This window comes from Scleropages formosus, chromosome 13 (genome assembly GCF_900964775.1).
Source record: "Scleropages formosus chromosome 13, fSclFor1.1, whole genome shotgun sequence".
NCBI lineage: Eukaryota > Metazoa > Chordata > Actinopteri > Osteoglossiformes > Osteoglossidae > Scleropages > Scleropages formosus.
Genome location: NC_041818.1, coordinates 15273454 through 15291617, shown reverse-complemented (window position 1 = coordinate 15291617; position 18164 = coordinate 15273454). Strand labels below are relative to the sequence as shown.

Below are 18164 nucleotides of genomic sequence, written 5' to 3'. Positions count from 1 at the left end.
ACTACACCCAAACCAGACTGCTACGCTCCTCCACCTCTGCCGCATAGTGGTCCCACGCACAAATGGTCCAAAATGAAAAGCACAAAGGTTTTTGGTTCTGGTTCCAATGTATTACAATGACCTCCCCCCTCTCACTCAGAACTGCTGAATCTCTCTCAACATTTAGGAAGGGTCTTAAAAGTTACCTTTTTTAGACTCTCTTCAGTGCATAATAAACATGTAAATGTTCAATAATTTTGTGGGGGGGGGGGGGAGGTGTGGTGGCGCAGTGGGTTGGACCAGGTCCTGCTCTCCGGTGGGCTTGGAGTTCAAGTCCTGCTTGGGGTGCTTTGCGACGGACTGGCATCCCATCCTGGGTTTGTCCCCTCCCCCTCCAGCCTTACACCCTGTGTTGCCGGGTTAGGCTCTGGCTCCCCACGACCCCGTATGGGACGAGCGGTTCAGACGGTTTGTGTGTGTGTGTAATTTTGTGTTTGTAAGTGTTGAATAATGTTTATGCTGCTACTCATGTGATGTACATTGGTTTATATGGTAGAATGTGACAAATTAACTGTGCTTTTGAATCACTCATCTGCATCCAAGTTTCTCTTTCTGTTGATGTAATGCATTCATTGTATTTTTCTGTGAGACGTACGTCGTTTTGGAGAAAAGTGTCTGCTAAATGAATAAATGTAAATGTAAATGAAAACAAAACTACACAGAGACAAACCAGAATGAATTCTGATATAGTACCAGCACATAGGACCCTCAGGTCGAAAGGCACTCAATACAGTCATAAGGAAGAGCCAAGAATTATTACAAGTACTACCATGGTTAGAGTGAGGTGTCAACATCTAAGATGAGTTAGAGGGTCTTTTTATGAACAAAAACCCTGGATGATGTGGAATGATATGAGATCAGCACTGAAGTCAATGCCAAGAAGAAAGGCCACTGGATATGGGGTTGCTGCCAAAGTTATGTTGGCAACCCAGAAAGAATCAGTCAATGTACTGGCTCAGGTTTTTAGAGCATGATTGTCACTGTTGTAGATGTTCCACCAGGGCATTGTAGCAAGTGCAGCCTTCAATGCAGTTGTATGCTGGGACAGTGGTATTTCTACAGATGATACCAACATCCTTAATAAACTAATCAGGAAGGTCAGCTTGGTTCCGGGGATTACTCTGGACTCTGTGGGGGAAGGGAAATATAGTAGGACTCTAATCAAACTATTAGCCATCATGGACAATGACTCTCACCCTCTGCACAGCACCCTGAGTAATTTACTGGACAAAATGTTTTTTTTTTCAAGCTGAAAACAAATATAGTTTTGGATTGACTGTATCACGTAGGAATTTGGAGAAACATGAAATAAACTTTTATTGTATTTACCGTGTTTAATCACATAACGATGCTGACACAATGTGTTAGTTCAACTGAGGTAAATAGGTTTTGCTCCTGATTTTCATTTGTACTCAGCATGTGATGCTTCTCGTTTCAGTGTCCAACAGCAGTCGGCCAGCATTGATGGATTCCTGTTGCCCTGATAGCACTTTACCATCATTGCAATGTCCTCGTTGAACCTTTCTCCATGTTTGTCACTCACTGCTCCAAGATTACAAGGCAAGAAGTCCAAGTGTGGATGCAAAAAATGAATCTTCAGTGACATGTTGCACTTCGTTGTTTTGTCTGAAGAATTTTGTCAAACATCTGGATGTGGTCTGGGGCTGGGGATGTAGTCTGTAGTTCTCAACAGCAGTTCCACGGGTTCCAACGGGTTGTTCACGGCTTTGGGCTGTGAGCGTGACACTCAACAATGGCCTCTTTTTATGGATTCGTTGCTGCTGAACCAATGCAATGTGTCAGCATCATAATGCGATTAAACGTGCTACATTCAATAAAAGTTAAGGTCATGTTCCTCCAAATTCCTATGTGAGACAGTGAGTGTGAAACTGTATTTGTGCTCAGTCTAAAGCTGGCTATCAAAATCACCGAACATTTTTCAGGAAGCAAAGCATTTGTTGTTCAGTGTAATCAGAGCAGCACAGTCACCAACAGATTAGTCCAGTTGCTCTGTTTCAAGGAGCTACTTGAAGTCAACAGTCAGTCGAATCTATAAACAGACAGCCGGGAAAATAAATGGATGGATATTGGATCAAATGAGGCTGGAATTCTCAGTAGCTTCACAGATAATGAGAGAGTTTATCATACTTTGAACACATCACATGACAATGACACACACACACACACACACAGCCACTTGTCCCAGTCAGGGTCGCAAGGAGCTAGGGCCTGGCCTAGAGGTGGGGGGACAGGGGGGGGGCATACCCCAGGCAGGATGCCAGTCCACTGCAGGGCACCCAGTCAGGCCTCGAACCTCAGACCTGCCACACAGTGGGCCCTGGCCAAGCCTGCTGCGCCACCCTACCCTACCCTACCCTACCCTACCCTACCCTGCTGCCCATGCATAACAATCACATTACCTTGAAAGGACTGTAATGAATGGAAAAGTTGGAAGGAAAAGAAGAAAAGGACAACTAGCAACCAGATGGATGAAATAAATCATAATGATTGTGGTCACAGCTCTTTCAACACTAAGGACATGAGTGGGGGACAGAACATTGCAGAGGCCCTCTAATTATGTGGCTGCCTAGAGTAGACCTGGATTTAGCAACAACTGAGTAATGCATTAGGTCTGTAGCATGTTTCAGTAGTGGTTGAATTATTCCTAAATAACTGTGGATGTCTAGCAAGGCACAAACAGCTGACCTTATGCTCACTGTGTGACATTCTATTGGTCCACTGTAAAAAATCCTTGGGAGAAGCCTGTGTAACATTTGTGACATTTTAGTATACACGGATGATGCATTTTTCTGCTTGCATTCATCCTCCCCACAAAATTTTAACATTTTAAAAATATTATAAATTAATATTTATAGGTCACTACAAAAACACTTGAGAAGTTAATCCAGTATATGAATAACACTCATTAGATGCATGAGTCAGCAGTATTCACAGTTACTGAGATAAAGATTTTTGCTCTCACTAAATGCTAACCTTGTAGAAGTCATGAAAATGTAGTTTTTTAGGATGTTTAAAATGACATTCTCAGGATGTTCCATAAAAATCCATTTTTGTCATTGCTTCTAAGACACATTTTGAAAATGTTCTTCTGGATATTCAGTCTGAAAGTTGTTTTCTAACTAATGCCAGCGTTTATGACATTTTCTTGGAATACCCTTTGTTAAATGTGACTGGAGGAGGAAACCCGAAAACTGCTTTACAAAATTAACAATGGAAAGCAATTTGTGCGGTCATATATGGTTCAGTTTATAGATTAAAATAAAATTGTTCATTTTCACAACAGGCCTCAAAAACAGTTCCCTTTAAATTTTCATGTCAGGCATAAAAAACACTCCCAAAGTCTTAAATGAGTCCATGTGTCCATGTACTGTTTTAACAAAACAGCAACATTAATATACTGTATGTGAGATCATAGTGCTGACAAATGAGCTGAGATTATTGTCACTGCCGTATATGAAGGAACATGAATTCATTTGGCAGGGGTGTGGTGGCGCAGTGGGTTGGACCGCAGTCCTGCTGTCTGGTGGGTCTGGGGTTCGAGTCCCGCTTGGGGTACCTTGCGACGGACTGGTGTCCCGTCCTGGGTGTGTCCCCTTCCCCCTCCGGCCTTACGCCTTGTGTTGCCGGGTAGGCTCCGGTTCCCCGTGACCCTGTAAGGGACAAGCGGTTCTGAAAGTGTGTGTGTGTGTGTGTGTGTGTGTGTGTGTGTGTGTGTGTGTGTGTGTGTGTGTGTGTGTGTGTGTGTGTGTGTGTGTGTGTGTGAATTCATTTGGTAGCATAATGTTCAGGGTGGCACAGTGAGTAACACTGGTCTGCAATCAGACATGGGTTCAACCCTGGTTCCATCTTTGTGGAGTTTGCATGTTCTCCCTGTGTCTGCGTGGGATTCCTCCGGGTGCTCTGGTTTCCTCCCACATTCCAAAGACATGCTGTTCAGGTTCCCCCAGAGTGTGTGAGTGACAGAGAGAGTGTGTGTTCCACTGATGTATGGATGAGTGACCCAGTGTAAGTAGTGTATCTAGCAGTGTAAGTCACCGCGGTGAATAAGGTGTGTGGGCTGATGACACTACATAGAGTTCATTGGAAGTTGCTTTGGAGAAAAATTGTCTGCTAAGTGAATAAATGTAAATGCTCTGGTTCCCTCCCAAAGACATGCATTTAGGGTAGAAAGCAGACTACATTGCGTGTTGTGTGTGAATATGACTACTTTGCTGTGGCCTAGTGTACTTAGCCTAGTCTAGTGTCCAGTGCTTCTGGGATGGGCTCTGCACTGCAGTGACCCTGTACAGGACAAGCAGACTTGCTAGTAAGTGTCTGACCCCTAGGTGCATTGAACCTGTAACAAATTAGTTGCTATTTTGAAGATACTTTGCTTTTTTAGCAGGCATTTTCAAAGCATCAAGCAGGATGTCATTGACATTTTTGGAAGCAACTCTATGTTCATTTTACCAAAGATTATTCCGATTAGTTGAATTTTTTATCATGATTAAATAATTAATCATAAATGTATACGAATTAATACATGTAAATGATTAATTATGCTGATATTCTGAAATTGGGTAAAATAAATTTTGGAAGCAATCTCTCATTGTTCTGTTCCTTAAAAATGTAATGACTAGGCTCATTTTTGATGAGAACAGAAAGTCAAACAAGCTCTGTTTGGATAACCTTGGCCTAAATGCATGCTTTTCCACAGCAAACCCTTCTTTCAGGTTTGTCACGCCAAGAACACAATACAGCGAACACATATTTTTAAATAACGCTTAATTTGCCTGTATTTGACTTTATCCAATGCGACAGCGAATGGGTGCATTCGCTAAATAAATGTGAAGGTAAGTCACGTTACATAGTGCGTGCAGACAGTCATAATGAGTTTGTTTGATGTTTTTAGATTTTTAACATGTGGGTTTGGGTATCTTCCCCAAAAGATTAATAAGTCACTTTCTTCCGGAACCATATTTGGTTGGAGAGATTTGTACTTTGAAATTTGAAGGCTTTGCGAGCCCCATAATGTCATAAATACAGGAGGAAATTGTCACTCAGGTAACCTTCACAGGAGGTGCCGAATTGTGCAAAGTCGTCGCGAAGTAGCTGGAGTTCTCATCTGTGTCTACATAGGTGAGTATGGCTTTCGTGCCTCTAAGGAGGTTATGGAGGACAGGGGGGCCTTTGGAAAGGTGCGATTCTCCCGTGATGCTAAAGTAAAGTCAGGTAAGGTCAGTAACGGATCAAGATCAAGAACCTTTACTGCTGTTTACGCACGCTACGCTAGAGCTGAAAGTACGCAGGCCATAAACACACAAACACCGGCTGCGTTCACTCTGTGCAGAACCACACACTTTACACAGGCTGTGCTCAGCTGTGTACAGACGGTACACACTGCAAACAAAGCAAATGCTGTGCACAGACTGGACAATCTACTGCATGAGGAATTGCACTTGGCTGAACATAATTACATGTTACATTTACATTTATTCATTTGGCGGACATTTTTCTCGGAGAAAAATACAAAAAGTGCATTACATCAACAGGAGAGGTTTGGATGCAGACACAAAATTCTTCAGTACAGTCTATTTGCCTCATACCGCAGTATAAATTATTAAGTAGCTGTATATAGGCCTTTTAAAAATTATTAAACAGCTAGCAAACACATACACTGTCTGAAACCGCTTGGCCCGAGCAGGGTTGTGCGGAGCCGGAGCCTAACCTGGCAACACAGGGCATAAGGCTGGAGGGGGAGGGGACACACCCAGGACGGGACACCAGTCCATCACAAGGCACCCCAAGTGGGACTCAAACCCCAGACCCGCCGGAGAGCGGGACCCGGTCATTTGTTGAGCACTTACGAGATCGGGGAGAAGTGAGTCTGAAAGAGGGGAGTTTTGAGACCCTTAAATGTAGAGAGAGATCAGCAGTTCTGAGTGACAAGGGGGGGTCATTCCACCACATGAGAGCCAGAACCAAAAACCTTTGTGCTTTTGATTTTGGATCTCTTGTGTGTGTGAGAGCACCAAGCAGGCAGAGATAAAACAACGTAGCAGTCTGGTTGGGGTGAAGCAAGTGATCAGGTCTTGTAGATATCAGGGAACAAATCCATTGATGGCTCTGTAGGCCGCAATGAGAGGAATAACTTGTGGACTGGGGACTACGGTTAGATGGCGTCTTGTTTTTGAAAGTTGGATATTACTACTGTATTATCAAACACACACACACACACACACACACACACACACACACACACATTTTCAGAACCGCTTGTCCCATACGGGGTCACGGGGAACCGGAGCCTACCCGGCAACACAGGGCGTAAGGCCGGAGGGGGAGGGGACACACCCAGGACGGGACGCCAGTCCGTCGCAAGGCACCCCAAGTGGGACACGAACCCCAGACCCACCGGAGAGCAGGATTGTGGTCCAACCCACTGCGCCACTGCACCCCCTCTATTATCAAACAGTACAAATCAAATCTGGCTGATATGTCACAGGTTCGACTGTGATACAATTTTATATTGCAACCAACAAATTGGGAAATGTTTTTCTGGCAGGTCAGTAAATCTTTGAGTGTGTAAATAACGGACAGTCCACAAAACCTCAGAAATGAAATTATTATTAGTTTATTGCTGACCTTCTTATCCAAAGTAGGAGACGGTATTTGACCCATGTATATTGCTATGTTTTTTGCCACAGTATTGAACAAGCGGCCTTCAGATTACAAGTCCATATCTTTAACCCCCACAGTACCTCTTGTTCCACTTGAATCCAGTGTTTCTATGTATAATAACTGACTGAATTAAACAGCTTATTTTGTTTGTTCACAGAGAAGAAATATGCGGAGCCCTACCCTGCTTCTGGTCTTAGCAGCCACAGTGATGGCGGCTACAGTAAAGGATGAGACAAGATATGAAAAATTCCTCAGGCAGCATTATGATTTCAAAAGCAAGCATGGCTGCACAGGGGAGATGAGAAGCAGAAATATATACAATGAAAATGATAACACCTGCAAGGAGCTGAACACCTTCATTGTCAGTTCCACCAAAGACCAAATCAGTGCCATCTGCGACAAGGCTGGGACCCACTACGGAGCTCGCAACCTGTACAGAAGCAACCAGCCCTTCCCTGTGATCACCTGCACGCTGAAGAGAGGAACGTATCGTAACCACTGTGAATACAGGGCGGGAAGGAGATCGACAAGATATCTCATTATTGGCTGTGAAGATAAGCTGCCAGTTCACTATGATGAGGACGAGACAGCTCTGTTACATTAGCTAAAAGTGCGGCAAGCAGTCCTGAGTTACAAACGCTTCGTTGTCAGGATGTGGTATTTTTTCCGTTAATAAAAAAATATATCAATTATGTTTTGATCATTTTATAATCCCTAAATATTTCAAATAAGACTGGAAAGAAAAGGCTTACTTTAAAGCTTTATTCAAGAAAATAGAATAATATTTCAAAAAGACCTCAAAACTACAATTTAACTGGAAAAAAAAGAAGACAATTAGATTATTGGAAGAAGACAATACACTTTTACATGTATAAGGAGATAAAGGCAATGTGACGGACTCTGTATTTTTAACAGTGTCCATAAATGTGCACGTGGTGAACATCGTAACAAATAAATGACGGATGAGCAACAAACCCCCCGTTTTCAGTTCACCTTCAATTTCAGTTCAGCGTCCTTTGATGCCATGGCAAATTTTACACACTCGTACTGCCAAAGCAGTGGTGGAACAGTTTTATAAAGAAGAATATTCTGTAACAAAAAAGTAAGAAACGCATACAGTAGAGGACTAAATGGATGGATAATAATATGCAGTCTGACAATCAAGCCAAGTAACAGGAGACTCTGGGTAAGATGCGCCGTAGTGAAGATGACCATACACTCATCAGTCCTGAAACACACAGAATGGTGACGAATCCGCACACCAGAACTAAACTGCAGTCCCAGTCGGACCCGCAGTCGGACCCGCAGTCGCCCCCTACTGGATACAGGAAGCTACGCAGGTTTGAGGGAGTTTCAGAAAAACACCTGCGGATTACAAGCAGTACCACGTTTGTACCGCTGGAGGCGCTCTTTACCTGCTTTGACAGCCACAATTGTTTTCTCTTACTCTCTGACGTCCCTATCATTACAAGAACAGTGTTTTAAAAAAATAACTGATTCGGTGCTCAGGGAATAAACGGTGCAAACAGTTATCGGATGGTCTGAGACATTTAAGGTGGCGACTGGAATTAACTGAAAATCCCCTATTTGGTCCCATTTGACTCTTTACAGTTTTTGGCAGCTCCTATCGTTCCGTTTATAATTACATATGGAATATAAACAAGAGTTATTCTATACCAGGTTAAGATCTAAAAAAGATACTCGAGTAGTTAAGGGCGTGAAAATTATACATGGGAAAACTGCAATACTTTGGCTTCGGTATTACACTGGCTGGGCAATTTTCCTGCTGACATATCAAATTTACTGTATATCTTTCCCAAGAACAGGAGCTGGAACAAAAAAATAACAGAATATTGTACGATGGTTCCTCTGAGAGACACGTCCTCACGCAAAGACGCCCACATGCATGGAAGTGAATTCAAAGGCATGATTAAAGGAGAGAAGGCTGAAAAAACATGACTCAACATAACGTCTTTGTTGCGTCCGCAAGAAAACATGTGAATAAATCATTTAAAAATAATACGGGAATAAAGCTCCTGGGATGTTTACTTGAATCTGTCCTTTTCTAATTTCAGTGTTCATTAAGAAAGTCTGCCAAATTCCAGAAAGAAAAGCAACTTGGAGCGCAGCCACATTAAAAACAACGACAGAAAACCCTGCAATAAGTTCACGTGCCCTTGTGGGCTCATATTTTGTGGCGCAGCGGGTAGCGCTGGTGCCTCACAGCTCCTCGGACGCTTGCGTTCGGATCATCATGAGGGCGCTCGAATCCATCTCCGTCTGTGTGGAGTTTCATTTTCTGTTGCGCGCTCCAAAAATGAGGGGATATATTTTCAGCTCGCTTTGTCAGCTTGGACAAACGTCGACATCGTCGGCAGGTTTTCGAAAACTTTCGTGAAGCTGCATGTTTATCGGTTCCAGCACGCGCGGGAACCGCTTCCCCCTTTTCCCCCCACTGTCAGCGATACCACCGACGGCGCGTGCTTCGAGGCGCTCTCCCCATTGGTCCACGGATGACACTGTTCCGCCTCTGATTGGTCAGATGCCTGATGGCGTCCGTACGGTTTATTACTGCGGATATGTGTGAAGCGCGAGCTGCACGTCGCGCGTTTGACAGCCAAATAATTGTATTTATAGTCGAAATGAAGTTCCTGGTGTGTATAAATGTTCTTCTGCTAATTGCATTCAGTCAAGGTGCTCAAAAGGGCGACAACGACGAATGGGTGCATTTGCCAAATAAATGTGAAGGTAAGTCACGGGTAGTGCACGCAATAGACTGAATAGACTGATAATTGAATATGATAGATTATAGTTAATTTATCTTTTCAGTAATATGCCGGTTTATGCACTGGTCTGGTCCTGGATTACTATTGATAAAATTTATGTACAGTGTCACAAATCGGCAAACGACCGTTTTACTAAAGCAGAAGTGAAACAGGAGAATCAGTTCTTGGGCAGTTCTGGTACACGAATAAGTTAATAAGTGTATTCTAGAATATTCTACAGTTTTCTGCACCACTTCACTGTTAATGAATGCCTGCATCCCCCGTGTTTCCTTCCTCTTCAGTGTGCAAGTTTCTGAGCATTGAGATGAAGTCTGCCTTTGAAGAGACAGGGAAGACCAAGGAAGTCATAGACACAAAGTATCGCTTTCTGGACTCGAAAGGGACATCGCCAATAAAATATGTCAAATCGTAAGTTCTGGTACTGCAAACACTGTAGGAGACATTTACTGTATCTTACCAGTTTGGAGCGCTGCCGCAGAAGAGGTTGGATGATGAGGGTTTGAAGCCTTGATGTTTGGTGAGAGATCAGGATTGTGGAGTCTCCATGTTCAAGAGCTTCCTTCATGCAGCTTGTGAAGCAAATTCTTACATTACCATCATATTTCCTAGCTGATGCACATATCCAGAGTGATTTACAGTTCTGCTAACTCACGCTGTTGATATTTTACTCAAGTAGTTAGGGTTAAGCTGCATGCCGAAGGATACACCAGCAGGTCTCATCCTGGCATGGCACTCTGTGACCTTAACCACCATGAGATGAAATGCCTAGAATTTCCAAGAAAATGGAAATGAAAGGAAGTTCAGGAACATGTTTTGTTTTGTTGTTTTTTTTTTTTTTTTTTAAAAAAAGAACAATTCTATCAGACCGTTAACTCATGCATCAGCATAATTTTCATGCATTATCTTTAATGCTGGGATTCCTCTTATCTTCCCGCCTGTGTGTGCAGAGACATCCGGTTCATAGAGGTTCTTGAGACGGTGTGTCAGAGACTCACGGAATACAGCCTGCATAAGGAGCGGGAGGGAAGCAACCGCTTTGCCAAGGTGAAGGCACATCATCATCATCCAGTCCTGGGACTGGGGAATTACCTTGAGGATGTGACATAAGGGCAAGCAAATAAGTTTTTAAAACACGTTTTAGTTCTTCATTGATTTTCCTGGACTGTAGCTTGTAATTCCTAGTCATATCAAATCAGAAAAGATTTTTTTGGCAGTGGAACACAAAGTATTATTGATGCATAAGTCATATTCAGGATGAATAAGGGTTTGCTGGGTTGTGAAGACCACACTGTCCTAGAGCACAGTCTATAGTGAAATGGCTGCATATGATGGTTTTAATGTGAAAATGTCCTGCCACAAATGTGTAGATCTCTGCAGCCCAGAAGTGTGTGTGTGTGTGTGTGTGTGTGTGTGTGTGTGTGTGTGTGTGTGTGTGTGTGTGTGAGAGAGACTCGGCTGCTGTCTCAGCAATGACTGTGTTAAGTGCTATAATGGGCGCTTCTGAGCTACAGTACCTGTGATTTCTAAGAACAGTGTTTGGTTGCAAAGAGACAATGGATTGTAAGCTCAAATTGAGATTTGTGAACTATTCTTTGCCTAACGTTCTATTTACCATACGTTTTTAATACTAGGCAATGGATATGCTTAGGTAATTTTTACCCTACGTGTCAGTAGTTTTCCCCCGTTATTGGTGAACTAGAAAAACAGTTTGTCTCTTTACAGGGTATGTCTGAGACCTTCTCCACACTGCACAACCTGGTCCACAAGGGTGTGAAGGTAGTGATGGACATTCCTTATGAGCTGTGGAACGAAACCTCCGCAGAGGTGGCCGACCTGAAGAAACAGGTGAGTCTGCTGGGAACTGGGAAGGGTCTTCTTACTTTTCTGCTTTAATTGCATTTACATTACATTTACATTTATTTATTTAGCGGATGTTTTTCTCCAGAGCAACATACATCTGAGAGAACAATACAAAAAGTGCAAGTGTACATCAATAAAAGGAGGGATTGGGTGCAGACACGTGATTGTAGAGTAGTCATTATTTTCACAATTGCTCTTTTACAACCCAAGATATGAGTGTGCGTGTGCTTGGCGGGGACTCTGCACCTTTGCACCTACGCGCACAGACGCTCTCTGAAGCTCCTCGTCCCGAGCAAGGTCGCGGTGAATCGGAGCCTAACCCGGCAACACAGGAGGCAAGGCTGGAGGGAGTTGGGGGACACACCCAAGGTGGGATGCCGGTCTGTCGCAGGGCACCCCAAGCAGGACTCGAACCCCAGCCCCCCCCAGAGAGCAGGACCCGGCCAAACCCGCTGCGCCAACGCTCCCCCCCTTTGCACCTAGTTTAATTAAAAAGCTTTTTTGGGAATGACACCGGACAAATACATGTTGAGAGGGTGTGTAATGGCTTGCAAACTCTGTATGTGGGGGTCCTTGTGGTGTCCCAGCTGTTCACTGATGAAGTGAAGCCACGGTTTGAATAGAAAATACGTTTCATTCTTTACTGTTAAATATAAATGCACGCTGTGTCATTTTGGGGGGCGCGGCAGTGCACCGGCTTTCGCCGGGTCCTGCTCTCTGGTGGGTCTGGGGTTCGAGTCCTGCTTGAGGTGCCTTGCGATGGACTGGCATCCCGTCCTGGGTGCATCCCTTCCCCCTCTGGCCCTACGCCCTGCGTTGCTGGGTTAGGCTTCGGCTTGCCGTAACCTGCTCAGGACAAGCGGCTTCAGTCTCGTGTGTGTGTGTGTGTGTGTGTGTGTGTCATTTTTGTTCCAAGAATTGATTTTGTTTTTCATTTCAGCGCTATACAGCAGGACAAAATATTAAAGTGTAGAGTTACTTAATTTTGCGGTGTGTGTGTGTTTCTTGTCGATCCTCAGTGTGATGTGATGGTGGAACAGTATGAGGATGTAATTGAAGACTGGTATAAGGATCATCAAGAAGATGATCTCACCACTTACCTGTGTGAGAAACATGTACTTAAGGGACAAGACAAAGGTACTTGACCTTTTTTTTTTTTTCCCCCTTTCTTGCACCTTCTGCTCACTATACAAAGGTGTTGCACGTCCTCCATAGATTTGGCTGCTTTAGCTCATCTCACTACGGGTTATAAGCATCTTGGGATGCATTATTTTTCAATTTAATATCCGTAACCTCCACTCACTGGCATACATATATGTGATACAAAATGCTCAGCTGTACTGTGGAGACCTGTGATGGTACTGTACCTCCCATCACCTGTCCCTTCATCAGACAACAGTATACTTTGAGTTTTTAACCCCTGGGTTGTTTTTGAGACGGCTTTCCATTTTTGATTTTTTTTTTCCCTCCAAACTTGGTTGGCCCATTATAGTTGTTTATACAGCATCTGTAAAGCATAGATGACCAATTAATGTTGTATTACACCCTTTAACCAACTTCATTCCTTGTCGTTATCAGAAGTTCAGCACTTTTTGCACTTATTGTTTCTAGAGCTCACTTGAAATTATACAACTACTATGTGTCTGTGTGTGAGAGCTTCTGAATTTTACTTTCAATACTCTTAAGAACTTCCAGAGATGCAAACCATCCTGGCTGTATATCCAAAGCCACGTGCTGTGTAATAGTGGAAAAGTTCAGCTGTGTCACCATACAAAATCATGTGTCAATGAGACATTTTATTCTTTAGACTTTTTTTCATTAGAATAGATCATACTTAAAGAATTTTAGATTTAAGGTGGCCTTGTGCCTAACACAAAAACATGTTTTCTTCAAGGTTGTCTGTCAGAGATGTGGACTGGGAAAAAGAAGGAAGCTGCAGGCATTGCTGAAGAAAAGAAGAAAAAGAAGGGCAAGAAGAGCAAAGGGGAGAGCAGTGACTGGGATGACCTGAAGAAGAAAGAGAAGAAGGGGAAGAAAAAAAAGAGCAAGGACTCTGCAAAGGAGAGAAGGGATGAGGAAGGCTTTACATCCCATGAGGACACTGAGGGAAAATCAACACTTGGAGGGGAGAAGACTGAGCTTTGAGAGCCTGCGATGGGAGCTTGGACTGGCACGTGGACTGATGCCCTGCCCTCCCTTCTTGGCCCGATTTCTACCGCTCGACCTTCCTGCACCGGGGTGCCCGGCTTCTGCAGTGTTCTGGAACATGTTTTGTGGCACGTTAAGTGCTAATGAAGAAACTTGACAGATGAGTTGTATTGGCCTCCGGCCTACAGGTTCCGACTTTGCATTGTTTTACCCCTATTTGGCTTTACTGTTTGCAAGTGTGGATTGTATCCTCATAGTCCAAATGGATCCTTCAGTAAATACAAGAGGACTGGCTGCCTTTTGAGGGCTGTGCACTCCTCAGTTGTCCTGTAACCAGTTTCTGTGGGTCCACTTCGGTGTCTCCCTTCTCCACTGCTCTTTGAGTGTCCGGACTGACATCCTGATTGTTTTGGTTGGTTGTTTTCTGTACCTGCTGGTCTAGGTGTCCCCAGTGTAAAATCAGTTAACCACCAAAGCAATGCTGCATCTCACCAGTCCTCCGTTACATCCTGGGTCTGGGTCTCCATTACACACCGCTCTTGTCCTTCACCGTGCTGTCGACAGATTGGCGAATATATAATTTTTTTTTTTTTTTTTTTTTGGTGAGCTGAAGGCAACAATGGAGAACCGTTTATGTACAAACGGGCCTATGTGGACATGGGACACGCATCCTCCGCGGGACAGGTATCGCTGAAAGGCTGAGTGCTTAAAGTGACTAGTTTCTGGAAGGATCCTTGGTGCTAACATGTCTGCTAGAAGCGTCGCCAGTGTATACTCGTGTACCTTAACAGCAGCACTACTAGGTGAAGTACCTCCGTGGTTTTCGATCCTGGTTCTCGCAACCTGGTTTTAGTGGCATTTGTTCAAGCTCAGCTTGTAATTGGCTTTGATGCAACTACACCTTGAGTTGAATATTACAAATTTAAAGCATGGTAAAGTGAATGTATTGGCTGAGGTCCTCTTATGTACCAGTTTTTGTACACAAAGTATAAACTGAAATGATCTGAACAGTAAAGAACTGTTCTGTGTGCTAATATTATTTTCATTTGGTCAAAATAATGATTTTTTTTTTTTAAACTTTAAAAAAAAAAGCCTTTATTATAATAACTAAAAATAATTTCTAGCAATAACTTAATGAACCATATTTGCATTTTATGAGTGGAAATAGTTTACTTTTAGCCCTCACAAACCTGAGTGGAAGCCCCTGTGAGTGTTCCTACAATGCTTTCAGTGTCACATGGAATGAATGATATGATTTATAACAAACAACTCAATCAAGGCTAAATAAAAGCCACTACATACAGAGGACTGCTTGGACAAGGACTAATAACCACTTGGAACACAGGATTAAACTGGTGTCAACCCAGAAAAAAAAATATTGCCCATGAAATCAGTATCTATTTATTTTATTTAAGGACTCGTTATCATTTAAGGACTGCCTATTATAAATTGGTGCTAGCAAATATAACTTGTTTTGTCAGAGGGCAAAAGTGTACTGGTAGAGTTATTAAAATATGGTGTGGTTCTTCACCGGTTGCTAGAGTTTTTAAAAGTAGTTTCAGTTTGGGGTGACAATGTTTTGTAACTGGAGGCTGTGGTACCTGCTGTATGGTGGGTCTGGGGTTTGAGTCCTGCTTGGGGTGCCTAGTGACAGACTGGTGTTGTCCTGGGTGTGTCCCCTTGCACCCTCTATCGCTGTGTTAGGCTCCAGATCACCAGGATGTGCGTTGTTGGCAATGGATGTTTTGTTACTGTGTGAGATGTTTACAAACATGTGTTTGAATGTTCTTAACCCTGTTAAGTTCTTCTTGATTACAATGAGTAGGATAGTGGAACAATGACCTGAGATGTTATTGTTTCTTTTAAATTCACTTTAAAAAAATTGTGATTTGTTCCAGAAGACTTCTAAATTGCCATTTGATTTGTTTTTGGATACATAGGTAGATGAAAAAAATAAAATCAGAAAGAATTAAACTCGATAAAGTGCAGGCTTTTCATATGCTGAAAATGAGTTTTCATTTTTCACAAAATGTTTTCTTCTTTCAACACAGAGTATTTGCCAAAGTACTTAAATTTGATGAAGGCAGTCCTTTGTTGATATGAAAATAAATATACATTAATAACTGTAGAAGTGTGCTGTGTTTTTGGAGTGAGTTCGATTGTACGTATCAGGAAATGAGCTATGCATACGGCATATTGTTCACACGCCACTTCTCAGGATGATGTGTAGATAACGTTCTTCCCCAGCATAATATACCTCCATTGTAGGTTTGAAAAATGAAAGTTCCAAATGCAGTTTAGTTCATTAAGGTGAAAGAACATTCTGGAAGTCTGGAGAAAGGCCCCTAGAAAAAAAAACGTGATTTTTCGAGCCTCCATGGATTTGGCCCAATCTCCCCAATCTATAAAATTTGAGAGAAACACAATTTTACACTTTTCCCCTGGCGCCTTATGTGCTTTTGTAACTGAATGTGATTGTTTGGTGAACTCTAGCCAAGGTCTAATGGGAAGCATTCCACCGGTTCCTGGCTGTAAGATCTCATTTTTCACACCGTTTCTTGACTCAGCAGACTTGGTTTACAACTGTGCGTAATCATCCACAGAACGGACGGTGTTCTGGAGAAGTGAACGGCAGTAACAACCGTAGCCTTCAGTTCCAGCAAAGGGCAGCGTGGTGGCCATTAGGTAGCGCTGCTGTCTCAGCACCTGGACTGTCTGGGTGTGGGTTTAATCCCTGTCTGTTCTCCCTGTGTCTGTGTAGGCGCTCTGGTTTCTTCCCACTGTCAAAGACATGTCTCAGGTCAGTTAGAGAGACCGCTCTGCCTCGGACAAGCGGCGAACAGCAGCCAGTGAGCGAGTGAGCGAGTTCAGGTGCTCTTGCGCCTGCATTCTGGACCAGTTGGAGGCACTGCAGGGAAGATATTGCACAGCCAGAGAGGAGAGTCACAGCATAACATAGTCATCGGACCATAAGTGATACAAGCGTAACTCCAGCGTTGTGTATCACTGCTGTATATACGTATATTGTGATGACCCGCGTTACTGAGTGTTTGGGTGGGAAAATTTGTTTATTGTAAATAGTTGAATTGTGGGTAAATTGTAACTAGAGGGTTCAACCTTCGTCGCATGAAGTGCAAGAGTCATCTGCTTTACGGCTACAATAATATTGCAGCTGTCCACCTCGGCGAATTGATGACTCCGAGCTGCAGCTCACTTTTGGGGAGAAGCGTCTGCTAACACGAGCACGTCCATGTCAATGTAACGCGCTAATGAACACCGAAAACTGCAGCTGATCACGTTCTCGCACGCGATGCTCAGATACTGACAAATATATATGTACATTGGGCCAATTGGGGCTCTATGGGTTCCGTTTCGGCGAAGAAGGACGCACAAGCAGCGCTCATTTTAAATGTTTTATTGGAAGAAGAGCGGCACACGGCGAAATAACCTATAATACAATGTTCTCGGTCCAAGAACCCCGTTTCCGCGAGGACCTGCGTTACAAATCAACATTCGCAGACTGTTCGGCACCCTCAACATCTCTCTCCACACGCTCTCAAACACAGTCACCCCATTAGTTTCCCTATAAATCGCCCTGGTGTTGTCAGTAATCTTTCTGCAGTCCCTTTCTTGTACTACTTCGTACAAAAACGATGACATTGATAAGACAGAAGTCTCCATATGAGCACCGCGACACTCCACTGGGTCGCTCAAGCCACCATACCCCGTGATGTGCCTCAGTTTTGGCAAAGAGAAGAGGCACACAGCCCCCCCGGAACACGCCACAAGCATGTTTCCGCATGTTCACGTTGAGTGACGCTGGAAAGAAGCGTTCGGAAATGAAGGAGAGTAGATAATGATAGTGAGAAAAGAGGGAGTGGAGCTGTTTGTGGTGCGGAGCTCACACTGAGAATAATTATATAACTCACTTTTCACCCCGCACTTAACGGTAAGCATATGGTGTGGAGGGAAAGCTGCCTGCAGCGTAGAGACACTTTATAAACATGCAAGTTTCCTCTTAGAATCCATGTTTTCCACACAGTTCCAAGTGTTTCGGAGTATCAGTGATATCATAGGGGGCATAAATAAGGTTTTATTGCTGTTCTACAGAAAATCCCCGCGATGGCGACGCTGCACGCATTTTGGAAAGAACGTACGGCTGCGCTCCGGTTAACCCTCTCAGGGCAAAATCAATACTTGTCCAGAGTGGTACCTAACCGCAGAAAATAATTGCTAAATATTCATGGGGGTATTTATCTAGTTAATTCCATCTCATGCTAATTTGTAACGTCTGCCTGGACGGAGATGATTAATGCGCCTGCGCGTCCCCAGCACGTCGCTCCTCCGTCTTTCAATGCGCCTCAAATTTACTTCTTCTTGTCAGTGTGTTCTCGAAAAACGGTGCTACTCAAGGCCTTTTAGCCCCCTACCTACCGGTTACCTGGGCACTCTGTATTCTAGAACTCTCTACAGCATCCATTTCACAGTAATAGGTGAAAACAGTACAAAAGATGTGATGAATACTACGATGAGGACTAGTAAATAAAGCAAAATAATAAACAAATAAGGATTCCAGCAGTGACAGTTGACAACCGCTTGTCCTTGGCAGGGTGACGGCAGTCCGGAGCATATCCCAGAGGCGCGTCGCAC

At 43.6% G+C, this 18164-nt stretch overlaps 1 protein-coding gene across 1 annotated transcript; it reads left to right on the top strand.

Moving 5' to 3' along the window:
- Positions 1 to 9289: 9289 nt before the first annotated feature.
- On the top strand, positions 9290 to 14569 carry cnpy3 (canopy FGF signaling regulator 3). Its single transcript, XM_018744382.2, has 6 exons — positions 9290 to 9468; positions 9788 to 9914; positions 10454 to 10550; positions 11229 to 11351; positions 12386 to 12503; positions 13261 to 14569. Exons 1-6 carry the CDS (start codon positions 9300 to 9302, stop codon positions 13509 to 13511), a joined length of 885 nt encoding a protein of 294 aa, XP_018599898.1. The 5' UTR covers positions 9290 to 9299; the 3' UTR covers positions 13512 to 14569.
- Positions 14570 to 18164: the final 3595 nt, after the last annotated feature.